This window comes from Vidua macroura, chromosome 1 (genome assembly GCF_024509145.1).
Source record: "Vidua macroura isolate BioBank_ID:100142 chromosome 1, ASM2450914v1, whole genome shotgun sequence".
NCBI classification, from domain to species: Eukaryota; Metazoa; Chordata; class Aves; order Passeriformes; family Viduidae; genus Vidua; species Vidua macroura.
The window spans coordinates 133,315,577-133,342,470 of record NC_071571.1 but is presented as its reverse complement, the minus strand read 5'-3'; the positions used below and the strand labels follow the sequence as shown (position 1 = coordinate 133,342,470).

The 26,894-nt window shown below is 40.1% G+C and overlaps 1 protein-coding gene and 1 long non-coding RNA gene across 3 annotated transcripts; both read left to right on the top strand.

The window, feature by feature from the left end:
- YWHAZ (tyrosine 3-monooxygenase/tryptophan 5-monooxygenase activation protein zeta) lies at positions 1-26,039 on the top strand. 2 transcript variants are annotated; one of them, XM_053973727.1, is made up of 6 exons: positions 1-104; positions 2,314-2,617; positions 17,690-17,813; positions 21,186-21,349; positions 21,439-21,534; positions 24,978-26,039. In XM_053973727.1, exons 2-6 carry the CDS (start codon positions 2,324-2,326, stop codon positions 25,035-25,037), a joined length of 738 nt encoding a protein of 245 aa, XP_053829702.1. In that variant the 5' UTR covers positions 1-104; positions 2,314-2,323; the 3' UTR covers positions 25,038-26,039. The 2 variants fall into 2 exon arrangements, with proteins under 2 accessions (XP_053829702.1, XP_053829694.1); XM_053973719.1 differs by lacking the exon at positions 1-104 and adding an exon at positions 202-293.
- LOC128805198 (uncharacterized) lies at positions 7,568-9,509 on the top strand. The gene is made up of 3 exons (XR_008436324.1): positions 7,568-7,784; positions 8,825-8,895; positions 9,435-9,509. It is a non-coding gene; the product is annotated as an uncharacterized LOC128805198 (long non-coding RNA).
- Positions 26,040-26,894: the final 855 nt, after the last annotated feature.

The window sequence follows — 26,894 nt, the reverse complement described above, 5'->3', positions numbered from 1 at the left end:
GGGAGCGAGGCTGCAGCGCCGCGAGCGCCAGAGCCGCACAGTCCGCGCCGGCCGCCCGCCCGCACCGACGCACCCGCGCCCGCCCGCCCGCCCGCCGCGCACAGGTAACGGGGCCGCCGCCCGGGACCGGCTCCCCCGGCACGCGGCAGGTCGGGAGCACTGAGCGGGGCGGCCGGGGGACAGCGCCCAGCCCGCCCTGCTCCCCCCGGCGCGGCTCCGCGGGGAGGGAACGGGGCGCGGGGGCCCTTCTCCGCCGGGGAAAAAGGGGGAAGCACCGGCGGAGGGGCCGATAGGTGAGGGCGACCCCGCGCCCACAGGGAGGGGAGCGCCGCCCCCGCCGGGCGGGGGCCGGGGCGCGGGCGGCGGGCGCTGCCGGGTGTGGTCGCCCGCCGGGAGCCCTGCCCGGGCGCGGAAGAGTCGCCGCGGCCGCCCCTCGGCCGCGCTCGCTTCCCTCCCTCCGCCCAGGCCCCCCCCAACCCCCCCTCTCACCGCCCAGGCCCCCCCGCCCATCCTCCCCGCCCCGGCCGAGGGGTCCGGCTGAGAGCGGCGTCTCCCCCGGGACTAGAGGGGGCTCCTCCTCCGCCGCTCCCCCTCCCCCGCACCGAATCCCCCGGGGATGGACCCGCGGGCTTTCCCTATTCCGGGGCGGGGACGCGGCATCCTCCCCCGGGGGCGCTGGGCGGAGGGGAGCGGGATCGGGGCGGGCCGGGCTCCGGCGCCCACCCGCCGTGACAAAGGCGGCGGGCGCGGCGCTCGGTGTCCCCGCGGCGGGCGCGGCGCGGGGAGGGAGGGAGGGAGGGAGGGGCGGCCGCAGCGCCCCGGGGCCGCCCGCCCGCCCCGCCCTCCGCTCCGCCCGCCCCCGGGCCGCTCCATTTTCTGCTGTCACCGCGCTCGCCGTGCCGGAGCCGCGGCAGCGCCCAGCCCGCGGGGGCGGCGGGCGGCCCGCCCGGGGATGCTACCGCGGCAGCCTGCGGTGCCCCAGGGACTGGCGGCGGGGCCGGCGTTGTGACCACGTTTGCCCCGGTCACGCCGAGTGGTAAATAACCACCGCCAAACGCTTGCTTTAAAATGGCTCCTTAACCCCGCCGCGCGCGGTGTGGGCAAGTTCTTCACCGGGCGTTTGCAAACAAACGCCGGGTTTGTGCCTCCCTGGTGGGGACAGGAGCCATTAAAATTTGCAGTCACCTGGAATATTAAAATGTGCTTCGTTTATTCCCAGAGACGGAACATAACCCTGCCATTGTTTCTCCTAACGTCACATAAAATGGCAAAAGTCTTAGTGGTTAAAAATGAAAATGCTTGGTTGGGGTGTGTAGCACATACAGAAATAGATAAAGCACTCATGACCAAAACTGGTTCATGCTTTAATAATCTTGTTAAACTTCAAAGGATAATGTATCCCCAAATCACATTACCAGTTCCTCCAAATGATCAAGTTAGGGTACGCAGAAGGATGGGAGGTGAGGCACAAGTATTTTTTCTTCCTGTGCCAAAAGAAATTTCTCAATACCTCTGCTTAGCAGAATTTGATTTTTTAAAATTATTTTTAAAGTGCTGATAAGACAGATTATGAAGCATTTCTGCCAGATTGTGTTATCTGAAATACTGACGTTGAGGTCATATTTTTAAGTTGTAAAATTTTCTTTTGTCTGTGAAAGCACAGCCTCCCGGGCAGAGCAGCAATATCTGACACAGAGCATCCCATAATGGGGATTCCCATTTTGGGAAGGGGAGTTAGCATTGTGGGAAGGTGTACAACTCACAATTTAGATATTTGTTCCACTATGACTTTTTAACATCCAGTGTGGGATTCGATTTGCAGATGTTTATGTCAAGTACCTCTGCATGTAAGTGATTCTGTTAAGGCTCAGAATGCTGCTTGGTATTCTTTGTCCAGCCTTTATTTGGTTGTCTCCTGTGGAAAGCTTACTGTTGGATATTTTCTTTGTCAGTTGTGCTACACTGATAATGTAGTCTTATGAAAGAGTGGCGGCAAAGAATTAGGATCATTTTTGTGCATAAGATAGAAATTATTTGGTTTCAGTTCACCTTTGGATGCTTTTGTTTGTGTTTATTAAAATAACATACTTTTAAAAGTTTACAGTTTTTCAGGAGGAAGCAGTGGCTTTAACTCTCTACTCCATGTGTCCATGTTTTTGAGCAGCCAGTGCTGCTAGTATGCCTTGTGTGCTGGATTCAGTTGTATCTCTTTCTGTTCCAAACTAGAGAATACACGTTGCACTGCCTATGAAGTTAAAACACCTTTGTTCTTGACCAATGTCTGAATAATGCCTCACTATTTTTCTTCTTCAGAAATATCAATATGGATAAAAATGAGCTGGTGCAGAAGGCCAAACTGGCTGAGCAGGCTGAAAGATATGATGACATGGCAAGTTGCATGAAATCTGTGACTGAGCAAGGAGCTGAGTTGTCCAACGAAGAGAGGAATCTTCTCTCTGTTGCCTATAAAAATGTTGTAGGCGCCCGTAGGTCATCTTGGAGAGTCGTCTCAAGTATTGAACAAAAGACGGAAGGCGCTGAGAAAAAACAGCAGATGGCTCGAGAATACAGAGAGAAAATTGAGACTGAGCTAAGAGACATCTGCAATGATGTGCTGGTGAGAAATAATGAAACTGTTGATCCATTTTTACTTAGAATTGCAGAGTAAATGGTGCTGGGCTCTCTGGGACTATTTCTAGTCTGTCAGTAAACCTGTGGTCTCCTATGCTATTTCTGTTAAAAAAATGTCTGAATTTTTCTTTCCCTCTAATGTGCTGATTATTTATATACAAATTATAGTTATGAATGCTAATAAACTTGGAGGCATGTAGAAACATTATTGTAAATAAAGTAGCAGTTATGAAAGGTTAACATATTTCCCTGAGACTGAACTGTATACAGGTTTAGTCTGGGGGTTTCTCCTCCCCCAGTGCCCCTTCTGCCTTAATGCAGTATTTGTATCCTAGATGTCTTTGATTTCTGCAATTTTAATATGCTGCTGTGGTTGTAAGAGGTAGTTCTTACTCTACGGAAATTGTGCCCCTCCCTGGGTAAGATGATGTAATGTTAGTCATGACTCAGCCGTGCAGAAAATTGCTTGCAAGAAGAGGCAGTAGAAATGCTGTGATACCCATTTAAACTTAATTTTTTTTGTAGCAAACTCAAAGGGTGTTCAAGTTAGGCATTTCCTGAGACATGTAGTTATGTTAAAATGTGCATGTGTACAGCAAGCAACACTGTATTTTCACTGGGAGGCTGGTTTATGAAATCCAAACCTCTTCCAAATGCTTATTCCAGATTGTCAGGTTTTTTCAACTGCACACGCCTGTGGTGCTTCAGTGAGCACACAAGGAGCAGCTGTTCAGTCTTACAGCCACTTGTGAGGTAGAGGTTATGTCAGCAACAGAGTTGTCCACCGCACTGTGGGTGCTGCTGGCTGGCATCCCATATGTGACAAGGGATCACCTGCAGGTGACAGAATGACATGCGACATGAGGGAAGTGTTAAATAGCTAAGTGCCTGAACGTTTGATACCAAATAAAAGTTGAGATCAATGAGTAGCATAAATTTTGCTTGATGTATGAGATAACTAAATGATATGGGTGGTGATAGCTTCTAGAAGACTGGTTCTCCAAGGGTTTCTAAGAGTCAGCATGGATAACTGAGTCTTGGCTTCCAGTTCAGGCTGGCTGCTATGGTTATTGTAACGCACACAATTTTGCATGCTTTGTTATCTTGTGTAAGGATAACTCTTTAACTTCTACTCTGAAAATGAAATGCACAACTTACTCATAGGAAATAACTGATTTACTAGTACTTATGTTGTAAAGTGGTGGCTCATCTATTCAAGCCAAGGAAATGAGGATCCAAATCTGGCATTCTAATTGGTTATTTCTTTAATTATTTTACTAATGGGAAAGTTGGGGTGGAGGTGGATGCTTCCAGTTCAGGGTGATCTGAAATTCTGTTGTAAGCTACATTTTGGTTTAAGAAATTATTTTAATTAAATCTGGGCTTAGAAACCTTAAAAGAATTTAGTGTTTGCAGTTAATTTTTTGTCTGATAATGGAAACCAGGTTAAGGTGAAACTAGCTTTTATTGTGCATGCTAAATACAAAAACTAAAAACCTAGCTTTTGAGTTTGCTGCAGCAACTAGAGTGCCTGGGAGGGGAGGAATATGGGTGGAGAGTCTTGTTAAATCTTTTGAATCTCAAAATGGACTTGAATTTCTCTTTGTGTTAATGAGACATATATCATTCAAAGAAGTTCCTGTTCTTCAACATGTTACTATTTTTAAGAAGCTAATGACTGACTAATTTTTAACATCGCCAGTCAAATTTTTCTTAATACATTAAAGAAAAACTACTGTCCAGAAGAAACAATGCCTTAGGCAGTGATTAGCAGTAATAAAACTACTTTTTTAGACTAGTGTTTAAAAAGAAAAAAAATAAAACTTTTGTATTCAAAGGATAGGATTTAAAAATACTTTCAAATGACATGTGCTACCCTTGATGTTGCCAATTACATTGAAGATTTAGATTTATATTTTAAAACATACTCTTGTTTTCTTTCTTGAAATATCCTATGCATGTTCATTCTTACCTAGAAACGTGGCTGACTGTATTGCTTTAACAGAGAAAAATAGAGCTGTGGTAAGATTCAGTTGTTTAACATGAACAGAGGAGTCTGTACAATGCTATATACAAATGTAGGACTAGGGTTTGGTTTAGTTTTTGGGGTTTTTTTCAGAAGGTCTCTGTAATTTTTATGCAGCATAATCTAATCTATAACTGTTTGCAGAAATGAAAAGTGAGGTTTACCCAATCTTAACTGGTGTGAAGTATGCCATTAATTAATAAGAACTGAAATGTTAAACTTTCAAAGCTTTTAATAATGAGTCTTATGAATTAGAATACAAAAGCAGCTCTGCAACTTTTGTATCTTTTATTGAGGCTGTGACTCTGTTTGAGCTATTGTTGTGTCTTCTATTGTCTGCTAGTGTCTTAAGTAATGTTTAATGCCCAGGGGTGTTACATCACAGCTGAGTAGGACTGCCGTCCTAACTTCAGTGTTGAAGGAGGAAAGCAATTTAGAGAATGTGTTTGTGACTAGAAGAGCGTGGCCAAAGCTGGCTCCTCTGCAGCTTCCTGCACTCTTGCCTCATTTATTGGAATGAAATCTAGTGTACTGGAAGAAATAGCTCCTCTAATCCTGTAGATACCAAGTATACTATACTCTGCCTGGGCTTTGTTTCCATCTCTTCTACTAATTTACAGAGAGAATAGGAGCAATTAATAATGAACTTCTTTCTTGCTTCATCCCTATTGGGCCCAGTGATAAAAGTTTTAATAGTTATGTGGTCAAGTCTGAATGTTTATTTTTCTCTTCACACTGACCTTGCAACAGGAAAAGACAGCATCTGCATCCTTGCTGCTTCCTGAATCTTTTTTCTTCAGCCTGCCATGGAGTACCTCTACAACTCTACAAAAGAGTTGAACTCATCCTCTTGTTTCCTGCAGCCTCAGAGTGCTGCTGTACAAAGAAGAGACACCTAAAATATCTTGTTCTAGCACCAGTTCTGTCAGATATGCATTTAAGTATATTAAAGCGTAATATAACCAGCTCTAGTTTGGAGTTGGTCTGGTAGTTCTGGTAAATATCAAATAACTGTGACACATTGAGTGTAGTACAAGTTCCTTGCACTGTTGCAATGAAGACTGTATTTTCAAATTCTTCAGTAGTAATATAGTGTGTGTGAGGCTGTGTGTAAGGAAGTACATTGCCATATTTGAGGACCTGAAAAGTGCTTTCAGTATTATAGAAAATTTCCAATTGATACAGGAAATCAGGCTTTTAGTTAAATACTTTTCCTCATGTTACCTAAGTGTGTACTTCACATTCTGTTTCAGTTTTTCTAGTAGAAAGGAGGGTCTGTCTAAAGTACCAGTATAATGATCTATAGTCATCTTTCATTTGTCATTTCCATAATAAAAATCGTTATTAATATAACAGGTGTGGATTTTCTTTAAACTGCCGTTAGCAGAGAAATGAGTTGTAACTGAAGTGATTCAAATTAAATCTGCAGTAAGCTGAATTTTTCAGCTAACAAGGTTTCTGAGCTACAGAGAGGAGTGGTGAAGTCTTTGAATAGCTAACACCCTGCAGTGCTTGTATGTTAGAAGTTCTCAGGAGCTCTGGTGGCTTTCAGGAAGTCTCTTACATGAGCTAAATGTAAACTAATAATTGAAAATGTGACTGGCTATCTTCACATTAGTATGGATATAATTCCAGACAGTGGCACTCTTCCCTAGGCTGGCACATACTGTAGCAGTCCCTGCATGTCCTTCAAGTGCGCACTATGTGACAGTTCCCATGTTCTTGCCCGATGCCCAGTCTTCTGTGTGATGTTGCTTCCCCCTCCAAGTTCCACTGCAGAAATGCCCTAAGTAAATCTTCTCTGGCAGTGCCCAAGCACCCTTTCACCATTTCTTTGCCCTTTTAGTTGTTAAGGTCTGGCGAACTTCTGCAAACCTTGGCTGCCCTTCAGCCTTTGGAGTTACTGTTACACATAGGTGCTACTCAGCACTTTTTCCCCACTCCTTTCCTGCCAGAAAAGCAGCCGGTTAAGGGTGTTCTTTAGGACCTTCCAGTAAGATGAATTGTTTACTTTCTTCACTACATTATTTCTTCCAAATTTCACCCTCAGAAGTGTAAAAATGTACAAATACTCCTTGTATGCTCATACTTGAGATTTCTTTGCACTTGTTATGGGTGCTTCACTTTTTAGAAGTGGTAATTGTGAGCACAGAAGGTTCAGTTATAGCTCAGATTCGTGACTTCAGGTTTACATTTCATTTTTATGTATATTGTTTGAGAGGGGGAATAGAATGTTTAGTAACCTGTCATGGGGCTGCAGTTCACTGGGGGAAGGGAGTAATTTCATTCCGAATGCATCTAAATGGCTTTTTAAAGAGCATACCACAGAATTAATGCCTGTTGCCATCATTCTCAAATTACTGTGGAATTATTTTCTAGTTGCCTGCAAACATCTAATAAGTTACTATGTTAAGTTCTATAAAATGTTTAATAGTTCCTAATTAGAGGGTTAGGAAATTTGGTGTTCTCTCCTACAGGAAGCCATATGGGTTTTGACATGCACATGTGTAAATTGTCTTTTTAAAACTCAGCCACTGTATGCTCAGTGTGTCCTCCTGATGGTTAAAGTGCACAGCTAACCTGTAGACTGACGGTGCCATACAATCTTCTTGCTATGATGATATCTGATACTAACAGAAAATTCAGTGTTCTGACTGAAAATCACTACCTTTGGTTCTGTGATTCCTTCAGGCTTGCTTAATTTTTTTATTGCACTTTGTCTTTGGGATCTGTCCCATTATTTTCAGAAAAAAAGGGGAGATGTTTATATATCCTTCTATTTGCAAAATGTCAGTCGCGGAAGGGGGCGATTAATGTGTTGAAATCTAGGTGCCCAGAAGAATTGAGGTTAGAAGGGAGGTCATTGTGTTCAACTCTGCTCAGAACAGATCTAGTTTGATCACTTTGCTCAAGGCCTTGTCAGTCAGATTTTTATTATCTTTACGCATGGAGATTCCACAGCCTCTCTGGGCGGCCTGTCTTAATATTTGTTCACGTTGTTAAGGAAAGAATACTTGCGTGTAATCAGAGCTTCTCATGTTCCAACTTGTCTGCTGCCTCCTGTGATGTCACTGTAGACCTCAAAGAAGAGTCTGGTTCCATCTTCTCTAGGCAGCTGTACACAGCAGTAAGATCTCCTGGTGTTCTCTGGGCTGAAGAAACTCATATCTCTCAGCCTTGTCTTGTACCTCATGTCCTCCAGCCCCATAGTATATGTCTTCAGTTTATCTGTGTTTTTCTTGTGCTATGGAGCTCAAGCCTGGACATAGAACTCAAGATGTCATTTCAAGTTGTTCAAATTTGCATTAAAAGATGGTAATTGGTAATGTGTTAGTGACATATGTGAAAATATGTGAGTACTCTGGTTCACAAATGCTTCTGTGAATATATTGCAGAGCAAAGTGTAGCCAGGATTTGCTAACTTACGAGGGTGGTTGTAATTTAGGCTTTTTCTGTAAGGGTTTGGTTTGTATCATTGCTTGTATGTATTGAAGGTAGGAAGCAGAGGCAATTTGTATCAACCTCATTATTTCACTCACTTCCCTGATTGTAGCTACACCCTTTCAGGTTTGGGGTTTTTCTTGGCTGTTGGTTTTTTATTTTGGTGTGGTTTTTGTTGTAGTTTGTTTTTGGTTTTGGTTTGGTTTTTTTGTTTTGTTTTGTTTTGTTTTTTTTGTTGTTTTGATTTGTTTGCCTGCAGTGAAAGCAGTACCTAAGCTAGAGTAATTTCCTTTACTTTTGTAAGTGATTAGACTGTTGCAAAACTGTTGAATCTTTGATAATTAAAACATCATTCATGGATCAGTTTAAATATGAGATTACTTGTGTTGTTTTTAATTTATTCTAATCTTAGCAAGAAGGGCATCCATAATGTTGACACGTATGTTTAATGCTCCCATTTATCATAAAATCAGCTAAGGTGCTCTGCATAAATGCAGTTGCTTCTTACTTTAGCTCTGCTTGCACATGTGTATACGCATATGTACATGTATCTGCATCCTCTTGCATTTATTGCAAGTAGGAGAAGCCTTTATTATAACCACTAGCCCACTGTACTGATTTCATTTGGCATTAATGTTTAATAATTTGTTTTGATTTACAGTAAAAAGGTACAGAGTGCTTATGCTGTTCAAAAGCATCAAAGTAACAACTTGCTTTATTTGACAGCAGCCTTCATTGTTCAAGTACTTTATGTACTTCACCTACTGCTGATACTCAGTTCTAAACAGCAGAATAAAGTAAGTTGATAGTTGACAGATAAATCTTCATCTTCTTTGTGCTGCTGAAGGAAGAACTTCATTGCTGTACTTGCAATTTTGTGAAGCTGCTAAGTGTATTTGTTTCACTGGTTGGTTGCTTAGAAATCTAAGAAGCAGAAACACTACATTGCTAATGTATCAGCTTCTTCTTGTGCCTGTGGAAGCTGTAAGCGGTAGAAACATAAAATTTAGAATATGAGCAGAGTTAGTGCATTATCTGTGCACATCTGTATGAACAAATACTGCACTATCTCTGGTTTTATCTGGAAACTTCTGTCTCGTTACCATGCACATTACAGAAGTGCATTTCTGAAACAGGTTCTCACTTTACTTGTACTTTGCTGTGGGCTGACATCAGCTCCTGCCTCTAAAGCTGGTTGTCCATTCAGGCAGTAGTTGACTATCATTTTTAAATAGTTTGAGAAAGCTTGTGCTATTAAAGTTGATTGAAGAGAATTAAGATTGTGATTATTTCTTAAACTTGTTTTTTGTTTTACTGAATGTTAACTCTTGTGCAGTGGATTATTTTTCTTGAAATCTGACAGAAGATTGGTGATGCCTTTTCAATGAGACGTAATAATAAGTCATGTTCTGTTGAGACCAACAGTAAGTTCTTAAATTTTTTTATCATATATAATGTGTTGGACTCAATGATCTCAGAGGTCTTTTCTAACCTACTTGATTCTGTGATTCTATAAGGCAGCTCACATGAGACTGAGAAAAGCTATCAGTTGATTTTTGTTGGTGATGGGGTTTTTTTCTGGATATTACCCTTTGTGATTATGTTACAAAAGATTCAACAAAGGTAATCTGATCTTTCAACTGGTTGTTTTCTCCTAGTGCAGATTAGGTTTACATTGCTAAAATGGCATTTTTCCTAATAAAATTGTTTTTTTAACACTGTGTGCTATGATGAACCCCTAGTCAATCCATATTCTGCTTCAGGAGGTTTGAAATCTGCTCAGAGTGCAAGCAGCTAAAAGATAAATGGCTCCTGCTTCTATTTCTGAGCAAGGATTAAAAGTGTTGCATCATATTTATGGGGAGTTTTATTAGTATTTGTTTAGAGACCAAAACTGTAGAGTCTTAAGACATGTTCTAGTTTGGAATACAGCTGCAATAGCTGTAGCTGAGACCTACATCCTGGGCAGAAATTCTCACCCAACTCGGTTGGTTTCAGTTTTTTATTATCTCAAGTTTTGCAGAGGATATTATGAAAAGAATAATGATTGATGCATCTGGTACCATTTTATTTTGATGCAAGTCCCCAATATTCAAGAAGCAGTTTGATGAGGTGATGCTGAGAAAAAAAGGCCCAGGTAAAAATTACATATTGACTTTGATACTCAGTGGAAACTGTTTGTTAAGATCTATAGCGATGCCTCAAAAATATAAAGACTTTAATCCCAATGTTTTTCTGTTGTCTTTACAGCTGCTGCCTTTTGTATGAATTTCCTCAGAGTGGGTTAAATTGGGGAGGTATTTTTGCCTGTGCTTCAGAATTTGGTTCCCTCACTATCATGTTTGTTATGTATGCTTTGGTAAAAAACAATAATGATTGGCATGAAACACATGAGGAATCTTTTGAATTATCTCAAGAGTGTATCCTGATATGAGGCACACTTGCCTCCCTTGCCATAAACACTAATTGGAAAGCAAATCAGTAGAAGAAACTAGCTAGTAAAGGACATGGTGGTCTAATTTGGGGAAGGCAGATCTGCAAAGGGAGCTACATATATGGCTGTAAAAGTGTGAACTGAGGTGCTGCTCCTCATTGCCTCAGGTGCTCTTTCTTGTTTTGCTGACCAGTGGTGTGTCCATGCCAAGCACCCTGGCATGGACACACCTACATGTCTACACCTACTTCTTACTGACTTGTATCTTTCCCCCAGCATACATCTCAACATGAAGATCATTTTTCAGGGTGTTCTACTTCTTCCATGTTTCCTTCGCCTGCTCATAGTGATGCTGCTTTTGTTCTCTTTTCTAAGGGAGCATATTTAGACTGTTTTAGTAGTATTTTTATGTATAGACTAAGATTTCTTGCCGTTGTTTCTGTCATACGGGATTTTTTTCAGTCCTTTAGTCTTTTTAGATGTTTTTTTAAGTTACCATCTTATAGTCAGACTTCATTTCCTCGTTTCCTTTCTAGATCTTCCCTAGGTTGACTATAGCAAAACTGCTAATCAAGTGTACCCTTTCTCCTGCTCTTAGCAATTCCACATGTCCCTGTGCACATCATGTCACATCTCCCACTGTTGCATAAATGCTGTAAATTACTCCATAGTCAAATTCTTCCTTCCCCCTTTAAGATCCATTGTCCCAAATTCTGAATTCCTCCCCTGCTGAGGGTCATGCTTCTCACTTCATCTCTTCTAGCCAGCCATGTCACCTTTCTCAAACTTGTGCTGCTTTTTCTGCAGCCAGTTTGCTGGGAAGACAGACTAACTGGTACTGAGAACAGGCTGCAGGCTGGTGTCCTTCTTCAGTAGATGTTTCAGCAGAGATCTCCAGTGTCTCAGTAGCCACTAATACTGACAGCTTTTCTTGTACTCCTGCTCTAGTGAGCAAACTAGTAGAGAGAATTCTGTGGGTGACTTTAAACTGTAGTTTCATATTTTTGGCTGGACTCGGAGGCTGAGAACAGTCCTTTTGGTTTTCACAAGAGGGATGGAGGTCACCCATGAGGCAGCAGTTACAGAGCCCTTAATCCCAAACTCTGGGCAGAGCTGTAAGCAGTAGCAGCATAGTAAGACTGGGTCAAAACAGGGTTTGGGAAGGAATTGTCTAAAAATATACCTCTTAAAAATGCAAATACCTGTCTCTTTTTCCACCAGTTCAGATGGATGTGTGTAAATAGAATGACTGGCCACAAATGGTTAAATTAAACCCTCTGCAGTGTGTGTCAATCTGTGCAGTGCAGCTAATTGCATGTGTTGTTTCATAGCTCGTAACTTTCTTAATCCTCATGTGGAAAACAGACATGGAAAATCACTTGCTAATTTCTAACGGGAATTGATAGGTGTCTTTTTTTTAAATGAAACTGAGAAGTAGTTTAAAGACAAAAGTAACACTCATGTACAGGTAGAAAGGTATCTGCAGCTTCTTCTCTGGTGCATTGTGGGCATTAAGGTTGTTTCAATGTAATGGGAGTTTGAACAATGTGTGGAATGTGGACAAGAAGCTTGTTGAAGGTTATTGCCTCCAGAGAAACCACATCTGGCTCAGGAAATCCCTGGGCATTGATGGAGGCTAAGAGATGCATGAGACTTTCTTGCTTTGTTCATGTGGTTTTTCTAGTGGCATCCTTTGGGCCACCTCACTGTCTGCTGTGAGGTTAGCAGACAGAGGAGTCCTGTCAGCCAGTATGATCCCTCTTGTGTTCTTCTAATATCTTGGAGAAGGATAGTGGAATGCTGCTTACATCATGAAAATATCAGGCTACTGTCATTAAATATTAAATTAGTGTCAGGCTGAGCTTAGAAAAAGATAAGAGTTTCTTTCATGTCTTTCATGAATTTAAAAAACAAGAGTTCTTCCATGTCATCTTCATCCCTGTCATGTACCATGGGTGGGCGACAAGTGAGTTGAAGTACAGCTAATACTCTTGTGTAATTTATTCTCAAAATTAGAAAAAAAGAAAAAAAATCATAACTATTGTTAGATGTCTTTCAGTACTGCATGAAAACAAAAAGGCTGCTTATTTATTAAACAAAAAGGTTATTTCAGAGAAGAACTGATACTATTTAAAGTACCTAAAGTTTATCAGTGTATTCTCTTTCCAGTTTTCCCATTCTGCGCCTTGGTTCTTTTGTGCAAGAATAATATCTTCTTTTTTCTCCTATAGTTCTAGTGTTTTTATTCAATTAGATATCTTAATAATTAATTTTTCCATATTTAAAAATATGGCTTCTTGTTCTCAGTACTTTAACTGTGTATTATCCACTATTTGCTACTGCATTTTCTTAGAATCTGATGACTGTTCTTATTTTCCTGCTTGTCTGGAAGGAAATATATAAATAGAAAGTAGAGTTGTTGCTGCAGTCATCTCTAGTGCATTAATAATTACCTAAAGTTTCTAGGCTATAACATGTACTGAGACCAAACTTTTAATAAAGGGAAATAGGCAACTTTGAACTAGAAGCAACAAGGCAAAACTGAGCATGAAAATAAAATTAATTTAATGCTCTTATGGTTGATTTGGGAATAGATTTCTGGCGCACAGACATCATTTGCCAAAGATGCAAATGCTTTTAAAACAAGAGTAGTTTTAGGCTTCAAGTGTTAGGAAAGGACTCTTCAAGTTGTTTTGGGGTTTTTTTTGTTTTTTTTTTTTTGTTTTGTTTTTTTTTGTTGGCTTCCTGTCTTCAACTGCAGGCCTCACCACAGTTTGACAACTGAAGCATGTCCACTTGCAGTAAGAAGCAGGCAGAACTTTAGGAGAGGGTTGGCTATTGGGGTTTACTTTTAACTACTTGTTAGGCTTCATTCACATTCCTAAGTAAGTCTGATAACTCTTAAACTTTCAGACTTGATCTTGCAAAACCACAGGAGCCTTGATGGAAAGCCTTTCATCAAAGTGGCTCAAAATGTGATGTGCTTCATGTTGCCACCTGTTGATTGTGTCCCGTTCAGGCAGTAGAATATGTGTAAGAATGAAGGAAGTCCATTTCTTTCCAGTTTAGTCTTTAAAATAAGCCAGGATTGACGTTCACCTTTAGGATAATGCAAGTTGTGTGCAGACAACTTCTGGTATGTCTTTGGAGACAAAGACTCTTCTCTAGTACTTGCTGAGGGTGAGGGAATGTACCAAATCCTACCAATGGTGTGTGTGAGCACAGATGACATCTCCTGAGTTTGAACATATTTATTGGCCAGTCCAGGGAGCCAGAAAGCTGTTGGCTTAGTCGTAACCAGAATTGCAGGTGTGAAGTGTTGAAGCCTGATCTTTGAACAGCCAGCATATTAGTAAGAGTTGATATTCAGATTTAGTACATCCTTTTTTAAAAAAAGTAATTCCTATTAAATCTTTCTGAAAAGACTTACAAAAAGTGCTAGAAGCAGTGGTACAAGGTGTTACAGGTTTGGGCTGAAAAGTGCTCTAAAATGCTGCTGCATCTGCCTAGTTGGCTACAATGGTATGGTTTGTTTCACAGCACTTAGATTCTTGCTGTCAAATTAAAAGCTCTGACAATTACTGCTGCTGGGTTTCAAAGGCAGGGACTGGTTGTTTAGTTTTGTTCAGAAAACTGTTCCTACCAGATGCTTATGAAGATGCTGTAATTAACTGCCCACGTATTAGTATGTATCCAACGTGGATGGGAGTTCGACGTGATAGCGGGAGCATCATGAACAAGCATGAGACCTTAACTACATCTAATGTAATAATAGACATGTGCTGTATGGACTGCAGTTGTCAGGGTGCTGTATGCATTGCACTGATGCAGATCACATCAGCTTAGTAAATACAGATCACCTAACTGATCCAGTCTTGGACTAGCTGCTCCCACTTCAGTGACCTGTATGGTGATCAGCTCTATACTGATAAACACTGCCCTATCAACTGGTAAAGGAGAGAGAAGGTGGGCATGTATTGCTGGTACTACTAAAGCTATATACAAACAACCTGTCAATAGAACTTAAATACTTAGATATTCCTCCTTGTGGGAAAAAATGTATCCTCCAGAGATGCTTTGCAGTTAAAGCTATTAGAAAAATCCACAAGATAAACAGTATTCCCCATAAGCTCGTGTGTTGGCAGATAACAAATTGTTAGATTTGTTATGCTTTTGATTCTGCTATCTTCTGTAATTGAACTTTAAAAGGTTAGTAGTTTCATTGGTCTTACCTGTCTGGCTTTCTGTAGCCATACCACGTCCATGCAGGTTATGCTTTCACAGCCACTCTCTAGGATAAATCTGTGTACCCTGAATCTTCAGGCTAACTTCAAAGGAGTGGTCTGTGTCTACTTTTGCCAGTTAAAGAAAATAGATCCTGAAGTAAATGGACTAATACAAACAGAAGAAACTGAATTTATAAGACTAAATAAATAATAGGGTAGAGATCTCCTTTGAATCATTTCACATGCTAGCTTTTAAATATTCATCTGCTTGCAGGTTTTATTGTCGCTGTTTATGAAGTATTTGGCATAAGTAAAATTCTTCCAAAGATACGTGGCACACCAGTCCTACATGTTGTTTGTATAGAATAGACTCTTTCATCCAAATATGAGTAAACTCCCAGTGCAGTTTGAGTTGGAGTCTCTGCATTGGCTATATTCTGTGAATAGCTGTTCAAAGGGATTTTTCTCAGTTCATCAGTCTTTGAAATTCAACATGGCTTTAGAACTTCTTGCAGTACAAGTTTTACAGTGTTCAAGTTCCTTTTGCCCTGCTAGTGTTGGTCTGTTTAAGAAGACAATTAGTAGTCTTTCCTCCTATCTGTCTATGGGTTCAATTCACCCATTCCGTTTGCAAGCAACTTCACTTCATTTGTCATCTAAGTGAAGTTTAAATCTTGGAGCTTGGTTGCTGTTGTGTGAATGAGTAGAGCTGTACATTTTAATAAAATGACCTTCTGTACAGATGAGTACAGATTTCTGTGTCTGGAATCACTAAAAATATTTTCATTTGGCCAATTTATGGGGGATGCAGGAGGGCAACTCCCCACAGTGCCAGAAGTGTAGGTGCAAACTGACACACCTGGCTTAATTGAAGTCTCACAGAGAACTCATAAGGAGCCTTGTTCTCAGTAACTGGCAACCTTCAGTTGTCACTGGACGTCCTTGGCACTCACAAAAATGTTGTAATTTCAAACCTTGAAGCTCTCTAGTGGTGAGGACAGTGTGAAAGGAGTTACAGGGAGCTGAGGTGTGTGACCCATAAATCTGCTGGCCTCCTGCTACATCCCAGTCTCATTGGGACAGAGCTGGCTCTGAACCCTTCTCCTGGTGTGGTGAGATGCCCTCAGAAGGCTGCCCTCAGCAGCCCTTTTGACTGTCTCCAGAAAAATCCTTCTGCTGCTGACTGACTTGTGTTGAGTTCCTTGTGTTGCCAAAGAATTGTCTCTGCTGTCATTTGGATGGGAAGTGAGGACATGCAGTATTTTTCAGTGTTTCCCTGTGTGGTTATAAAATGAAGTTATGTACCAAGCCCCACAGTACTGGAAAGGCCTAATACTGAAGATGAAGGAATAAATCCACTATGTTGAAGCCACTAAAGAAAGGTTTTTATCTCATTGCAGCATAGGCATGGCTGAACCTTGTCTGACTTTCATGTCTGTCAGCCTGATGTCTTTATTATCTGTCTGCAGGAATAGAAATGAGAGAAATGCTAGGATGGGTCGCTTCATTTTGAGGAGTTACACGCAAGTTTGAGTCCACCAATAAATATTCATTATTCATATAAATGAATTAGCAGTTCTTCAAATGAAGAAAAAAGCAACCAAAACAAAAACCAAGACCAGACTTGCTCTTCTTGCTCTTTCTGTGAATGACAGTTTTCTGTAGCTTAATAGTTGGCCTGTTAAGCAGAGCAGGTACCACAGATGCCCGTGTCACAGTGCAGTAGTTGCAGCCTGTCCCAGGATATGTCCTGTAAGACATTAATTTAACCTGCTGGATGGCCTTGTGAGGAAAGTGCTGTAGAGCAGCAGTCATTTCTGTAAGTTGGAACTAAATTAGTTTTTTCTGTTTCTGTGGTATCCTTGGAAGTAAAAGCTAAAAAAAGTGAAGCAAAACTGCAATATCAGTCATCTAATTTATAGGGGGGAAAAATGGCCAAAAATCTGTGCTAAAACATCTTTTAAAAATTATTTTCTGCATAGCCTTCACCAAGTATATGTAACAGCTTCTGATTGAATTCTGACTATTCAGGCATGGTGTACCTTTTTTGACTTTTAAATAAGTGGCTTTTCTTTTAGAGTCTGACTTCAAGCACTCAATATCACAAAGTTTGACAAGCTTGTACATTAATTTGACTGAATGTGTTGGAGCTAGTGATCTTTTTCCTTTTTTTTTTTCTTTTCATCATAATAGAATTCTTGTTAAATTACATTACTGCCTCAGCTATGTTAACTTGCTATGATAACAAGCAGTTAGAATAATCTAGAAAAACCTGGTCTTAAATGTCAGCCCATGGGGAGGATTTGGTGGAGTGACTCTAGACTCTACCTTTGCTTTGGAAGATAAAGGAAATACCTGTTAGGGCAGCACATAAAGTCAGAGGTGCTACAGAGCTGAATGTCAGATTGTTAGCTGTCTGGAAATGCAAGAATACAGGTTCACCTTGTGGTTTCCTGCTGGGAATGCCAGTAGAGCATTAAAGTTAATGGGAGCTGGGCTAAGGAAGCTTATTTATTGCCTGTGTATGTAAAATAATTAGGTCTCTGATTTGGCAACTGATGTAATCAAATCCTTTTATTGTATTTTGTGGATACGAGCTTTCTTCCGTGATACGCCCTCTGCCCAGAGTCTCTGGACTACCTTATTACTGCTAGGGTTCTGTATAGTGGCTTATAGAAAGCCATCCTTTGGTCATATAAAACTCATCTAAATTGACACAGCCTCCTTCTCCCCATCAAGGCACACAATGCAGCATTCCTTTTATATCTAGAATTGGAATCCAGAACACGTTCTCTAGCTGACTATGTTATGTAGGATTTGAAGAAAATAAGCAAGAAGTGAAGCTGTCTTGACTTTGAAATAAATTGAAATACAATTGAATTGTTGGTTCAGCATATGTTCAAAACACTGTGTTCTTTGTTTCCCTTTTAGTCTCTGTTGGAAAAGTTCTTGATCCCTAATGCTTCGCAAGCAGAAAGTAAAGTTTTCTATTTGAAAATGAAAGGAGACTACTACCGTTACTTGGCTGAGGTTGCTGCTGGAGATGACAAGAAAGGTATTGTATGTCAGCTTGTGGATAAACATTGTCCAGTTAGATTGCTTTTGGTGGGGTGGTGACACAACCCTAATTTTAGAGTATTTCTGATTTGCATGTAAATTTTTTTAGTAATAGGCTTCCTGTTTTCTGAAGGAAAATCATACATTGTTTGCTTTCAAGTGAATTACAGAAATGTCCACATACATGCCTATGGAAGCATGAAACAGACACTGAGTCACAAAATTATGAAATTGTCTCCAACTTCCACATGCATGTATCTGGTTTACCACTGAAGTACCAGTTTATGCATTTCTGCGTGGCTGAATCTTAGGGGTTTTACCTCTTAGGCTTATGCTTGCCATTCCTCCTGCATTTCTACAGAATATAAGAAGCCTGCATAGGTTCAGTGAGCAAAGAGATTAGAAACAACCTGGAGGAGAAAAGGTTTAATAAAGTTAATGTTACTGTTAGGAAAGATTCTTCTGTAATCATAGTAGTTTAATGTCCAAATGTCTTCTATTTCCTCAAATTACTTACATTTTCGTGTAAGCAGCTTATGACAATTGCCAGTAAGTTGCCTTCACCTAATTTTAGTTTGAAAAGTTAGTATTAGGTACTCAGCATTTTGAGTTCCTTACCTGCTGTGGTGGGAGACACCCCTAACAGCATTGCTGCCTCCGTGCAGAGTCCCCTTCAGTTCAGAGCAGTGCATTAGTTGAGATCCAGCTCGCTGCAGACAGTGCCAGGCTGTTTCCTGGAGCCACTTCAGGGCGGCTGGCAGCGTGCCCTGAGGAGCAGCACAGCAGCCCAGAGCCAGCCTGGTGTGTCAGACTGCCTTGGGCTGCCCTGAGCCTGCAGGCACTGGGGTGCGGAGCGCTGAGCTGTGGGCCCCGCTCTGCCCTCAGCACTCCTGCAGCCCGTGGCTAAACCCCAGTGTGGCACAGGGCGATGGCTGTGGGACTTCAGAGACTAGATTGAGCTTGGCATAGATGTGGGGAGATGGATGTGTCTGCTTTACTGGCATGTGTTACATCCACATTACACAGCGAAGCCCAGTTTTCCCAGCATGCTGGATAATAGAGTTACACAAAGATCCTAAAACACTTAGTATGTAAGGCTGGATTTGATTTCTGTTGTTTACTGCATGCAAACTGAGCCAGTCTTGGTGACTGCAGAATTGTATGTGTTACCAGTACTTTGGATCTGTTATAGAGAGTTACCTTGTTTTCCTTTGGTAATTTTAGTGACCTCTGTTCACATGCACAGGAGGTACAATATTTTGAATCCCAAAGTTTCTTTTTCTGTTGAGGATTAAATTGCAGGCTCTAAAGTTAGACTGTGAAAATCTTTGTTTAAAGTACATTTAAAGTTTATTTAATGCAGTCTCCTGGCTGAGCAGTTTTTGGTGGGTTTCCATTTTTTCAATTCATCCCCCTCCTCCAGTGTTTGATGTCACATGCTTTTCCTGTATATTGTCTGTGACCTTGAAGAAGAGCAGTTGATAATTATTGTGTAGGAAAGAATGGCTGTTGAGTTGGACACTATTCTTCCAGCCATTTGCAATAAATACAGCAACAATATAAAGCTCCAAATACCAGGAATTGGATTTTCATAGTCATAAACCACATTGTTTATTTTATCGGATGGAGCTTCCTATAGCAGACAGGAATGTCAAGCAGGTACCTCACTCTATTGTATCCTTTAAATTTGGAGCTGTACTTCCTAAAGAATTCAAGGTTAAAAACATTTTTATACTGTTTGACTGATGTAAAAATTAACAGAATACATCAAATTATGCACCAAGTGCTTCAAATTGTTGCTCAAAAGGTAACTTTTGAGCAAATAAGGAGAAAAAATACTTTTTGCTTTAAAATTATGTTAAAGAAAAAGTACTAGAAAATAAAACTCTCAGCTTCATTCCCTGAAGTTACTTGTTTTTCATTCTGCTTGTTTTGCCTTTCATAAACAGCACCATTTTCTAAGGCTTTTCCATTATGAGAGGAGTTAAACATTTCTCACAATTTCTAAATTTAATCTTGCAGTAAACCTAGTTTTTCTCAACTGTAAAATACTAACTTCTGGTCATTTTCAAGACATCAGGGCAGCTGTCTGATCTGAAGCATTCCATTTTTAGTGATGAGTGCAGAGAGAGCAGTGTTGAAGAACTGTGCAGTGCAGTCACTCTTCCATGTGGAAGAGAACAATATGGTGCTTTCATTTTTGCGACTATCTAAAGGTGAACAAATAGTGATTGCATAGACATCCTGAGTATTGGTATTTAGTTGTTTTCAGACTTGGAGTCTGAAAACTTCTTACTTAAATCCTGCTGTATTTTTGAGTCTTTACCTTAAAATTCCTTTATTTGTTTTTGAATACATGTGACTGCACTCTTGCAGACATCATAGTGGATGCATTTCTGGTTTGATCCAGAAATGTTAGGATTGGAGTCCTTTGTTGCATCTGAATTGGATGACTTTCTGCCCACCTTTTTCTCAGATGCTGATGGAGAGCTGAGGAACAAGTGCCCCTTTGTGCTCAGCATGCAGCCTCCCTGGGCCCTGCAGCTTGTGGGCTGTGTTGGGCTGTGATCTCTGACTTGTGCAGGCAGAACCTGCTCTAAGTTCAGGTGCCTTCAGAGAGAAAGGAAACAGTTGAGCTCTTCAATCTTCATATGCATATTGCAGTTGCTGGTTTCTGCCAAGCATTAATAACTTGTACAACTGAACCAATTAAGAGTGACGAGAGATTAATCTCTAAAATAAAGCAGCCAAATTATTAATTTTTCTCCCTTCAAAGTTTATAGGTACTAGAACTTCTAAGTTAGGTAAAAATGCTGTCTGTATCTGGTCTGGAAATAGAACTATGTTGGAAGCTTTTAAAAATATATATTTAATTTGATTTGAGATATGCCACACTATCTTTGCTGAGCAGTTTGAATGGAGACTCAGAGATGACTTACTGAAAGGGTTCAGCATGACAGGCAAAGGTCATCAATGTTCCCTGTGACTGAAATGTGGCTCTCTAATGCACTGCAGTGTTTAAAGACATTGAAATTGTGGTACTGTATCAAGTAGATGGTGGGTTTTATCTTCAGTGCTATAAAACTGCTGCAAACATTTGTAAATATGTAGTCACAGGGTGTTGGGAAGAGACTCAAACCTGTGATTTGGTCAGTAACAACTTCCCTCCTTTTTAATAATTTGAAAATGCAACTTAATAAAATCTTCATTAAATAACGACTTGTTAGGTAAAGTGCTCATTCACAGGCGTTCACTCCTGACATGGTTTCTTCATGCAAATGTGAACACAGTCCTGATTGTATGTCTGGATACAGTGTGTGAATTACTTATTTGTTGTGGGTTTTGTTTGTATTTGTTTTTTCCCCCAAAGGGATAGTGGAGCAATCACAACAGGCATATCAAGAAGCTTTTGAAATCAGTAAAAAGGAGATGCAACCAACACATCCCATCAGATTAGGTCTGGCTCTGAACTTCTCCGTGTTCTATTATGAGATTCTCAATTCCCCGGAGAAAGCCTGTTCCCTTGCAAAAACGGTAAGTCAAAGAGGGGGAAATTCCATTTAAATTATTTGCATAACCTTTTGTCACATGGCTAATGGAGTTGTTTGTTTTTCTAACACTAGGCTTTTGATGAAGCAATTGCTGAACTTGATACATTAAGTGAAGAGTCATACAAAGACAGCACGCTAATAATGCAGTTACTGAGAGACAACTTGACAGTGAGTATCATCAAACTTTGCATATAGGTTACAGGATTGGTCTTCTGGCACTTGAAGATGTTTTGGTTTTTGTTCCTGGCCATGGAACTGTGTCTGTCACTCAGAAACAAGTCCATAGTACATCATCCTTCTGAGCTAAATATTTTTCCTGCCTAGTTTTTTGTTTGTTTGTTTGCTTGCATGCTAATTAACATGATTTTCTGATAAATGATGAATTAACCACATTTTTCAGGTTATTTTATTCAAGGAATCTAGCATGTTTAAATGATCAGTCTGGACTGTGACTAGCAAACATACTACCCAATGTTAAGCAGCATTTGAGAATACAGTTGCATTTGCCTCTTTAAAGCTTATGTCAAATTTCATATAGCTTATTCTGCATTAATGTATCTGCAAGGAAGAGATTCTATGTGAACACTGGAAACAAAGCTAGCAGCTAACAAGTCCATTTAAGGACTTGTGGTTTAGAGGTTTTTTGTTTGGCTTTAATTTTGGTAAAGCTGAAATGGAAATCGATGCTAGCCAGGCTATTTCCACAGCAGTTGTAACATAACTGTCTTAATTACTTTTTTTTTTCCTCCTTGGACTCACAGCTGTAGTGTAAGTTGTCAGAATAATCAAAATCTTCATCTTGTGTGTGGGATTTTTTTATTGTACTTTGAACTTTAGAACTGACAAGGATAAACATCTAAAGTAAATGAAACTTAAATGTGAGCAAACATGCAGTAATGTAATTAAATGGCCTAGTTCACTCCTTGGTCTGTGGGAAGAAGAGCTGCAAGCTCAAGAAATGAAAAAATAAGAAACACTTCTTGTTGCCACATGTAGCCCCTTGGTAACACTTTGTGCTTCTGATATCAGAGGCCTTTGCAAAATAGCTGCACTGTTTTAAAAATAACTACAAGTAAAATCGTGCAGTTGTAAAAAATTGGAGTTGCCATACTTTGTGCTTCTGCATCTAACATTTAATTTCTCTTGTCTTTTTGGAGCCTTTTCCATGGGAATGGCAACTTAACAGTGCTGCAAAAACTACTTGTTATTGTTCCATTTGTTGCTTACAAAACACATGGAAGTGATTTCTCAACCTCTGTATTGGAGACAGATACAGGGTTGGCATTGCTCTCAGTGTCTGTGTACTGTCCCTTGACAGTACACAGTGAGATTGCTCAAGAGCTGCCCTCTGAATGAGTGGTTTTGAAACAGAGGCTAGAAGCTGATTTTAATTGCTAACTTCCCAGTAAAAATAATGTAAAGCTTGTCATAGCAGTTGGAAAGCAAATTGTTTCACACAAGAACAAAAGTCAGACTGAGCTACTATAGTGTGTGAATTAGGGTAGTAGGCCTGATAATTGATGTGAGCTTTCCATTACAAAGGAGAAAGCTGTAAACAGATGCAAGATTCCATATTCTTGAATGAATGATGTGTCTTGCCTTAAATGCTGAGTGTGATCTGTATGAGTGCATTTATTCCATGTTTATCTACAACTTCTTGACGTAGAAAATAACTTCTGATATGTGTGTGACTGACAAAGACTGCAGTGAATTTCATAAATGTAAAAATGGTCTGTTTTGCTAGTAATGCAGGTGGTGAAGTCTGAGGTAGGTGGGCTTTAGACAGTGATTTAGTATATTGATCAGTTCTGTGCAGTAGCACTTTTTATCAGTTTTTGCTTCTGTTTGACCTTGAGTCTTGTATGGCTGAAGAAGTCTGTGTTCATTCTCTGTGGGGACTGAAGGCAGAGGTGTTCTGAGGACTGTTTAACATATCATCAAAATCTGTTTTACTAGAATTGCTAGATGATTTCTTTGCTCTGTTATGAAATTTTGTTTTCTTTGTTAAATAAAAGACAGCCCTTCTTCCTAAGCATTTCCTTCCCACCCCCAGCAGATTTGTTAAACTGATCTCAATGTCTCAATTGGTAAAATTGGTAATGCCCCTTTCATAGCAGTCGGGGCCTTTTGTCTTAGTGAATGTATATTTTAGATTGGCTATGAGGAAAATTCTCATCACTAAAAGGGTAGTCAAGCAAAGTGGCCCAGGGAAATGGTTGAGTCACCATCCCTGAAAGTATTAATTTGTGTAGATGTGGAATTTGGGGACATGGTGCACTTGGCAGTGTTAATGGTTGGACTGTATGATCTTGAAGGTCTTTTTCATCCTACAGTCCTGTTGTGACTGTATTCTAGGGATGTTGATTTAGGATAGAAACCTCTGAATTCTGATAAAATACGATAGAACTGTTCTTACTAACTCTACTTACAAGAATAGCACTGAAATTTAGACTAATGTAGTAATACAATAATACACTAAAGATTGCAGTGCAGATCTAGAAACAGACTACTGGTGTGCTGTTATCTTCAGTAAAATAACTTGCTGCTTAATGCCTTCAGCAAGGAAGATTAAGTGCAGACACCATGCGTTATGTTCAGAGCAAGGATAAGGCTACTGGTCTTGTACTGGTCTTCGTTTCACTGTTGCCTTCTGCTCCTGAAAGCATCAAGTGTTTCTGATGGATTTTAAAAATAAAGGCATTCTGTAAGACTTCAGTGTTAGTTGGTTTTGTGTTTTACCACCTTATACTATGGAACATGAATGATTTGGTTAATGCTTCTCTAACTCCATAAAGTGAGAGATGACAAATTTTATTGGGCTGGGAATAGTTTGGAAGCAGCCAGCATGGAGATATTTGGTTCACTAAATAATTTGTTGGCCCTGACTGTTGCTCTGGAACTGATGCTCAGTTTTCTTAGCTGGTACTTAATCTTGATATATGGTTCCTTAGTATGATTTTATGGAGCTGAAAATAACATTTTGTGCATAATGCATGCTTAGCCTGATTTTCTTCCATCCTTGCCCTGCCCACCCAAGTTGGCAGCTCAGTGTTCTGAAAGTTGCTAAAGGAGAGCACAACTATCTGAACAGAGCCAAAGGGTAGAGATTTTGATGAAATATTTTGGGGTTTAAAAAACAGAGAAAACCTTCAGATGCCTGTTCTGAAGAAAAGGTAACATTTGCTGTAGCATTGGATGTGGAGAGATACTTTTACTGAAGCTTTTCCTTGAGAAAGGCATGTAAAACTTGCTTGAGGAGAAAGAAATTGGTGTTAGTTCCTGATTCTCACTTACCTGCTCACTAGGTCTGATTCTTGCCTGCTTGTTAGTTGTATTTTAGTGAGCCCTGTGAGTAAGATACTTGGGTTTTGACTGTTGATAAACTTGCTCATTAAATGCAGTGTAGGGTTGGGTCATGTAGAACTGAATTTCCATCTTGCCGTAGCCAAGAAATAAGATTCAGGTTACTGTGTGCCTTTTCTTTCTCCACAGTGCTTACTAGGACCTCTTAGAAGTTATTAAGATAAAGATCTTCTTTCTAAAAATCACGTACTAATTATTAGTAATAAATGTGTAATAATGTACCTGTTACTCTTTTCTTTCCTAAACAGTTGTGGACATCGGATACCCAGGGAGATGAAGCTGAAGCAGGAGAAGGAGGGGAGAATTAACCAGCCTTCCAACTTCCATCTGCCTCATTCTGAAATTTAAACAGTAGACCATTTGTCATCCATGCTGTCCCACAAATAGTTTTTGTTTACGATTTGACAGGTTTATGTTACTTCTATTTGGATTTCTATATTTCCCATGTGGTTTTGTTTAATATTAGGGGAATAGAGCCAGTTAACATTTGGGGAATTTATCTGTTTTCATCTGAGGTGGCCAATATAGGGTTGTGAAATTTTTATACAAGTTTTACATGTTTGGCATAGTACTTTTGGTACATTGTGGCTTCCCACAAGGCCAGTGTTAAAACAGCTTTCTATGTCAGGCAAAGATGACTGCTTGCATATTGGTCTGTCACGATGGAAAATAAGGGATAATCAATGTTGCAGCCACAGGTGTAGTTAGTCTGAATATCCAAGCTGGAGCACACATGGCTGCGAATAAATTGATGTTCCATAGATATTTCATGTCAGGGGAACATGTGACATCTGTGGAATATTCCAATCAAGTGTACATCTTTGATTGCAGCTGAAGTGTTCCTTAAGATAGTTCGATAACCCAGTCAGCTTTCTCTAGAGAAGGACAGAGAAACGGTTCACATTCCATTATTTGTAAAGTTACCTGCTGTTGCTTTCATTATTTTTGCTACACATTTTATTTGTATTTAAATGGTTTAAGCAACCTAAGAACAAATGTACAAGTAAAGATGCAGTAAAAAATGAATTGCTTGATATTCATAATGACACTGTATATCGAGCACAGCAGTAAAACAAAAACCCATGTATTTAACTTTTTTAGGTTTTTTGCTTTTGTGATTTTTTTTTTTGATACTTGCCTAACATGCATGTGCTGTAAAAATAGTTAACAGGGAAATAACTTGAGATGATGGCTAGCTTTGTTTAATGTCTTATGAAATTTTCATGAACAATCCAAGCATAACTGTTCAGACCATGTGTATTAAGTTGATGTAAGTGGAATAAAAGTTTTATGAATGGACTTTTCAACTACCTTTGGTGTAGATTTCATGTCATCTCTCTTCCTACACCTTTAAGAGGAATGGCAATACTAGACAGAAATTCAATATGAAAGTGTATTTCTGTTATGGAAAATTTTAATACACACTTAGGTATTTAGTTCATTTTAAGGAAATTGAAATTGAATACCCCAGATGTGATTTTAAGATTGCTCTAATTAGTTAGGTTACAACTTTTAGGTGCCTGAGCTTTCTGACTGTTCCTGACTGGAACTCTAGCGATACCTTAACATAGATGGTCTCCAGACTCACAGCAAAAGGCATAAAAACTTCTTTAAGAGCTGACTTTTTGGGATAGTTTTATTTATATGGAAAGCCCTCACTTGCTACTGTTGAGTCTTTAAAGGAGAACTGAGCAGGAGCCTCCATATTGTCCAGAGGATTCTGACACTACAGCTCAGTTTGTGGAAAAGCCCAGAGTGATGAAGCAATGATGCTCTTGTATTCCCCATCCCCAGGGAGGTGTGCACCTGTGGTATTCAGACTAACTATGGCATTTGTGGATACTTAGTGTGAAACTGAAATAGTTACAGGGAAATTGAGACTGATTTTCAAACTCTGTCATATCCCTGTCAAGTACTGAGGTTCTTAGAAAGTAATGGCACTGTATTAAAATAGTAATGTTATACTAATGTAGTCAACATGAGGGAAGTTTCAGTGGCTTTTTCTTGACTGAGCTGCACCTGTAAGCACAGTGTAAGTATTTTCTAGGTCTACATAGTCTTTACTGGGTGAAAAGTTACCATGTTAATCTTGATACTTAGAGGAAACAGTTGAACCACCTCACTAAACATGAACTCAGTGGACTTACCCGTTTGCACATGAAATT

Excerpts from the sequence above, each read along its gene's own strand:
- YWHAZ (XM_053973727.1), top strand. The coding sequence starts at position 2,324 with ATGGATAAAAATGAGCTGGTGCAGAAGGCCAAACTGGCTGAGCAGGCT. Across the intron at positions 2,618-17,689 it reads ACATCTGCAATGATGTGCTG|TCTCTGTTGGAAAAGTTCTT; the intron begins GTGAGAAATAAT and ends TTTCCCTTTTAG. Across the intron at positions 21,535-24,977 it reads TACTGAGAGACAACTTGACA|TTGTGGACATCGGATACCCA; the intron begins GTGAGTATCATC and ends TTTCCTAAACAG.